The following is a 7,152-nucleotide window of genomic DNA, read 5'->3' on the forward strand; positions in this document are numbered from 1 at the left end:
TAGTTGGGAGGCAACCCAATTTTATTTGTGTTTTTTGTTTTTGTTTCTGTTCTGTAATAAATTTTGCATCTACCTTCTGTTTAGATGTGTTTTTATGTTTTAATTAGTGTTTGTGCCAAGTAGAACCTATAGGATAACCTATGGTGATAGTTAATTTGATTCTGCTGAAAAACAAAAACTTTGCACGCACGAAATTAGTTTTGTTAAAATATAGAAACGTGCTTTTGCGTTGATTCTTTTTGCTTTAGATCAATGGACAAATTTCCCAGGACTTCCTATTTTGGTAGGATTTTTAGAGTTCCAGAAGTATTCGTGGGTTACAGATTGCTACAGACTGTTCTGTTTTTGACAGATTCTGTTTTTCGTGTGTTGTTTGCTTATTTTGATGCATCTATGGCTAATATTAAGTGGTATGAACCATAGAGAACTTGAAATACAGTAGGTTTAACATCAATATAAATAAAGAATGAGTTCATTACAGTACCTTATGTGGTGGTTTTGCTTTCTTTCACTAACGGAGCTTATGAGATTTTCTGTTGAGTTTTGTGTTGTGAAGTTTTTAAGTTTTGGGTAAAGATTTGATGAACTATGGAATAAGGAGTGGCAAGATCCTAAGCTTGGTGATGCCCATGGCACTCCAAGATATTCAAGAATAGCCAAAAGCCTAAGCTTGGTGATGCCCGCGGAAGGCATCGCCTCTTTCGTCTTCGTTTATCGGTAACTTTACTTGGAGCTATATTTTTATTCGCCACATGATACGTGGTTTGCTTGGAGTGTCTTGTATGAGATTAGTATTTGTTTTTTAGTTTTCCACTTTTGCTTGGAGCATCTTGTATTTCGCATTTATGTGATGTCTTTACTATGCTATTTTGCTTTTGAGTGTTGACGCTGTTAGGCGATTTAGCATGTTTTCTTGGATCCATGGCATATGATCTTTGTTTATAATGACATGAGTGATTTGCAAATATATCGATCTCTAATGCATACATGAATACGTTCTTGCGAAAAGTTACAAGTGTTACCAGTTGTATCATGACCTTGGCAAACAGTAAGCACAAGAGCAATTGAACATGAAAATACAGAGTGATAGACCAGCAAAATGATTGATTAGTTGAGGAAATTGAATAAAGTAATCCTTTTTTTTCGACTTAAGGGGCAACGTCCCCAACTTCAATTAAGAAGCTGATAACACAGCAAAAGTGACAGAGGTCTTTTTTCTACCAAGCGCCTACTGACAGGTCCTCTACTCTGGGAACTTGGGAAGTACACAAAACTACAGTAAAAGAAACTGAAGCAGCGTACATCTCTAACAAAGCATACCAGGAACAAGGATAGCACCTAAGAAACCAAAAACCAGAGCATGCAACAACATCCTGATAGTTCACAGCACCTTCTTGTTTTCACCACTTCAACTCATTGCTTCTTCTTTTCATTCCAGTCTTTGTCAACGATGCCCAGCCTCTATTCCTGTTGAATCAGACGCCACTACCAGCAGCAACTTGGCTCCATAGCAAAGGATTTTTCCGAGCTTTTTCCTCTGCAGAATAGACCAAGAAAATAACAGCTGAGATATGATTATTACCAAACTATTAGGATCGGCAGGGTAAACATGCTGGAAGCAGGCTTTGTTTCTAATTTTCCACAACCCCCATAAAACCGAAGCCACTCCAGATGCCACAACCTGCCTCACCCCGTTTCCTTCAAACGACAAAATCCAATCATAAAGCTCTTCTATTTTACCAGGCATCACATTACAATCTAATGCACAAGAACTTACATTCCACACGTATTTGGCTACACTACAACTGAAGAACAAATGATCAATAGTTTCTTTACAAGAACAAAACCTACAACGCTCATCACATGTCCAACCACGATGCACTAAGTTATCCTTAGTCAGAATACTGTCCTTAAAAGTAAGCCATAGAATTTTTTAACTCTAAAAGGTATTTTAATTTTCCAAAAGCTTTTAAATTTACATTGAACCTGCTGCATCTTAAGAAAATTATACATAGATTTAACCAAGAAAAATCCATTCTTAGTCAAAAGCCATCTACAACTATCTCTATATTTAGATAACATTACTTTAGCACAGCAAGTTTTAAGCTCGGCCCAAAGTTTACCTGTTTCACCGAAAAGGACTCTACAAAATCTAATACAACCCCAACCTTCTTCAAAAACCTTAGCTACTGTAGAATTGACACTAAAAGTTAAATAAGTACAGCCTATTAAAACATTCCCTAAGTGATTTATCGCCAATCCAGAAATCTTCCCAGAAAATAGTGTTTTCACCATTACCAACTACTTTTCAGCAACATCTGAAATATCCTTTTTCTAGGTAACCTATTCTGACTGTTCTGCAACAACATGACCATCTGTTTTACTTGCACGGCTCTTTGAATATTCTCTAGTGTTGGCAAAGCAGATAGATAAGTTCTTGAATACCAAACAAAATAAAAACATGGATTGTTATCTCAAGCGTCATAGTTTCAACTTCAGGCCTACGAGGGCACCGTTTACATGCATCAGGGTGTCAGTGACTTGCATTCTCCAGGAAAGTTTAACAGGGTACTAATTACTTGGTTGAGGGCCGAATGAAATGATTCCAGTGCAGAGTTTCATAAACAAGGTGTAAAAAAGTCAGCCATGAAAACTAGACTAGAAGCATGTCTTATTAATGCACCTTCATTCTTCTCAGAAGTAGGGATTAGCTAGCAATATCCAAAGAACCAATGGGACGATAACTGATACGGTTGATTTTGTGGATGTGTTTGGCAGCCACGGGTACGCATCTGGAGGTGGCATCACACACTTGTCGCCATTGAAGTACACTCTTCTTGGAAAGGCCCATCCTGCCCGCAAGGTGAAAGTTGACGGGTCCTTCCGGAATAGTAGCTCAGATTGAACATATCCATCAGGTCCAGCAGTCAAGAGATAATCATTGTAGTGCCTGATGCCCCATAACAGAGCGGTGTCATCTGTGATAAGATGATTTGTCAATAGCCGAAAAAACATTCACACAAGGAATATCAAGTGTCCAGGGATGAGGTGCTCACTTATAAGTCCATAAGGGTTCAGAGCTGTGTAGTTGAAGCTGGTAATGCTAGTCAAGCTGTTGAAATTAGGGTGCTGAGCTACTAGGTTCCACTGCGAGTAATTCATCCGGTAGTTGAAGTTTGTCACTGTGATCTTGGCTATCCAGTACTCCTTGTAGTTAGCCTTCACATGCCAATGAACTCTTATTGGGCACATATGAGTAGTGCATTGGACCAGAGGTGCCAAGCCGTTCTTGTCTTGACCATTCATGACAGAACCAAGATAAAGTGAGTTTCCCCTAAAAAAGTGTAGCACCCACTGTCAGATAACTAAACAATAAGCTGGCTCTTCGTTCTAGTTTATTATTTGGGTTATGTCAAATGTAACTTACTCTACACAGATTCCTGGTTTTGTAATGTTATCTTGGCAGCCACATGAGCATTTGGGGCAGGTAACAGCCACGTCGCTGTAAAATGCTGACAGAGATAAACAGCATGTAGATCTCAGAGCACGAAACGGTGAGTACGTACAAGTCACAGTCCATGTCACTGCAAAATAAAACAAACAGTCTGATATGCATGCTAGTTACTGAGATATTCTTTACATGCATCAAGAAATTAGACAATGGCTTACTGTGGGCTTGAGTTTTCCTCCTTCCATCTGGTGTAGTGAACTTTGTAGGTTCATCTAACTTGGTTGCAGGTCCACAGGTATACCCTGGACCAGGGGCCTTCAGAGTGAAATTCACAGGCAATTCCAAGGTCTTGGTTGTGGTCCCTGATCGACCAACTGCAACCTCAAAGGAGGCCACAGCATTAGCAGGGTCCTGTGCCAGTGAGCTGAGGACTCCTCCTTTGCAGCAGTTGGCCCTCTGCCTATTGGAAGGTGCCCCGGGAAGCAGGTCGACTATTTCCGGGTTCACCTTGCAGCTGTGAGGGATAATCTCTTTGAATTTGGAGCAATCACCTTGCTCTGTAGCCTGTCCACCTTGCACATACCAGATTACCTCCTTCTTTGACCACACCCACCCGAGCTTCCATCTCGGTGGCTGAATGTGGCGGTACTGCTGATAGTTGAATAGTGAAACCTCAGCCTGGAGAAATTACATCATGTCAGCATTTGGAAAGTAGAGTAACTGGGAAGAGGATAAACATTTATTGCACTGGCTGTTGAACTCGAAATATAGCTGGCTGATGGAGAGTTCAAGCAATGGAAAGGTACAGTCTCATGCCTAAGCAGTCATTGATGTACATTATGTATATTTCATAATGTGGAATTGTAGAGGGATTATTGTTGTTCAACAAGTGATTCATCCTTACCACATAGCCGTCTGGAACCCAGCTCCTCACATCCCATCTGATTGTGATGTTGCCCGTTGGATCAAGGGGGTCGTAGGCTCCTGCAGAAAACAGCAGAGGAAAAGGTAAAAAGTAAAAATGCTTTCGTGGATGTGAGTAAAAATGTTAACTTGGTCAGACAGAGGATCAAGGTTGGATGTCCTCACAATTTCTGGTCTTACACAGTTGAAAAAAAAACAGTTCTGGTCTTACAGAGGTAGGAAAAAGAAGAGAGGACATTTGGGAGGTGTTTATACAGAGGTAGAGCCTAACATGAAGTTGACTACAGTCCTCTGAAGATGCAGGAACAGCTGAAGAAATACCTCATATCAATAACCAGGGAGAGATCAAAACAGTAAGAAATAAAAATTTAAATGAATAAGCATATGAAAGACTAGCATGTGGAACCCAAGACAAACCACAGCTCTAGCAAACCAACAAAAGACCAAAAGCACACTAAAGATTACAGTTAACATCACACTTAAATTCCACTATGATTTATAGTGTAAATTCACTGATAATATAAGTAATTACACTACAAGTCCACTAAGATTTACAGTGTAAAATCACTGATCAAGATAGAGTAAAAAACACTAAAAAATCCACTATGAATTACTGTGTAAACTCAAATATAAGATAGAGTAATTACACTAAAAAATCCAGTAAGAATTTCAGCGTAAAAATACTGATAAGCAGAGAAAATGACCGCTACCAGTTGCAACCCAAGATAAATGCTGACTCTTGCAAACTAACAAAAGACCAAAATTACACTGTGATTGCATGAGTACGCCTTCAAAATTATTAAAAAAACTGCTGCATATTACCACTGTAAGAACTGTAGATTACCACTGTAAATTAGTGTAAGTTTGTCAGCCTTATTTGTAATTTACAGTAGTAAATCAATTGAATAACAGTAGTATATTTACAGTTTTACGGTGGATTTGTAGATTTGCAATTTTCACAGTAAGAGAGTGCTACCATCTAACATTGACAAAATCCCAAAACTATCTAGAAAAATAATGTTACTCGACAAAGACAAACCAACCAAACAAAGACGAACCAAATAAAATTGCCCTAAAAAGTACGCTGTAACTGCCGTGCGACTTACAGTGAGTTGCACAAGAATTACAATGTAATTTCTCTATGATTTGCATAGTAATTGCCCTGCGATGAATGTTGCACATGAATAATAGTAGTAATTTCCCTAAATTTATAATGTAAAATCCCTCAAATTTCAGTGCAAATGCACTCAAATTACATTGTAATTGACCTGAATTTACAGTGTCGATTGCCCCTGAAGTTACACTTTTAGTGAAACTGCAAGTTAAGCAGTAAACTCAAACAAAGGTTCTAAAAATGAATGCAATATACATCAAACCTAGTAGCAATCCATTTGACAAGCCTTTCAGGGACCTCAGTTCTGACAAAATAAAGAACACACTCCATCCCATATCTCTGAATAACATTCTTATACAGTCATCAACAACGCCACATAAAAGAACTTCCCAGAATATCTAGTAAAGGTTGAACAAACAGGAAAATCACTATATCTCTTATGTCTCTAAATGAAACAAAAAGGGAAAACAAATAAAAAACTAAGGTAGATTACTGTGGGAGATGATTATAAACAGTAATAGTCTAAGTACATAGGTAACACTAAAGTAAATTTCTAAAAAAAGAAGTGACTAGTCCGATATGAAAAGAATTTGATGCAACTAACCACATTCTTTGTGCCGGAACATGAAAGCTTTCATTTCAAACATTTTACTTTCTGAAAAAAATAACAAATGAATGAAGAGGACTGTAAACCAAAGGAAGGTGGAAAAGGCATATAAATAAAGAAAAATAAAAAAATGCAAGGACTACAAGTAAACAAATAGCAGGCAAATGATTCATATAGAACTTCAGTAGTGCTTTCTAAAAGTTGCCATCATCTACAAATAGTTCCTGCATAAAAAGAGACAGCCAATAAACAAATTAAAATGAACTAAAATAAAGAACTAAACCAAACGAGGAAAATAATAAAAAAATAGACAAGAATACCTACCGACGACAACTCATATGAATCATAAACCACAAAGTTGTTGGGCACAAAAGGTTCATCGAAAGAATCTGGAGTTTCAAAAGTTGATACTACATGAACGTCCTGGTGAGAACCTTCCGTAGTGTACCCATTAAACTAATCCTATAAGCAGATTACATGACACACAAAAAGGAAGAGTTGAAAAGGAGTAAAAGAACTTATAGTGTAATTTAGAGTGTAACATTCTGCAGTTCAATTACAGTAGAAGATCACAGTTTTACAGTTTGAATCACATTGTAATTTACAATTGATTTACAGTTAAATAACAGTGAAAATACATTATAGTTGAATTACAGTGTAATTTACAGCAGAATTACAAAGTAAACAATACAGTAGAAATATGGTGTAACTGTAGTAGATCAATACTGTAATTTATTGTAGCTTTACAGTGCAATTTACAATAGAATTACAATGTAAAAATACGATAGAATTACATGTAATTGCAGTGGATTAACAGTATAATTTCAATAGATTTATAGTGCAAATTTATAGTAGAATTACAAATACAGTGTGAGCCAGAACCATACTCCAAATGTAGTGAACAAACAGGTACTACATAACACCAAGCTAAACATTAAACAACCTAATATAGTGTGCGCATCTAAAGTTCCAATAGCCCGTTGCAACAACTATTTGTGCAGAGATAAGCATGAACAGAGACAATAACTGAAAGACACATTAACTAAGCAAAAAAAA

At 37.4% G+C, this 7,152-nt stretch overlaps 1 protein-coding gene across 2 annotated transcripts in view; it reads right to left on the reverse strand.

The window, feature by feature from the left end:
* Positions 1 to 1,111: 1,111 nt before the first annotated feature.
* The window catches only part of LOC119277982 (COBRA-like protein 1), a 7,210-nt gene continuing 1,169 nt past the window's right edge, over positions 1,112 to 7,152 (reverse strand). The window contains exons 1-8 of one of the 2 annotated variants that reach the window (XM_037559339.1): positions 6,421 to 7,146; positions 6,094 to 6,320; positions 4,356 to 4,435; positions 3,670 to 4,129; positions 3,428 to 3,584; positions 3,057 to 3,334; positions 2,684 to 2,978; positions 1,112 to 1,537 (exon numbers count right to left, since the gene is read on the reverse strand). In XM_037559339.1, the coding sequence (XP_037415236.1) occupies positions 2,695 to 2,978; positions 3,057 to 3,334; positions 3,428 to 3,584; positions 3,670 to 4,129; positions 4,356 to 4,435; positions 6,094 to 6,136 (1,302 nt within the window). In that variant the 5' untranslated portion in view covers positions 6,137 to 6,320; positions 6,421 to 7,146 and the 3' untranslated portion in view covers positions 1,112 to 1,537; positions 2,684 to 2,694. Of the gene's footprint in view, positions 1,538 to 2,683; positions 2,979 to 3,056; positions 3,335 to 3,427; positions 3,585 to 3,669; positions 4,130 to 4,355; positions 4,436 to 6,093; positions 6,321 to 6,420; positions 7,147 to 7,152 lie in introns of those variants that run through there. The other variant, XM_037559338.1, reaches the window with a different exon arrangement.

Source organism: Triticum dicoccoides, chromosome 3B, assembly GCF_002162155.2.
Source record: "Triticum dicoccoides isolate Atlit2015 ecotype Zavitan chromosome 3B, WEW_v2.0, whole genome shotgun sequence".
NCBI classification, from domain to species: Eukaryota; Viridiplantae; Streptophyta; class Magnoliopsida; order Poales; family Poaceae; genus Triticum; species Triticum dicoccoides.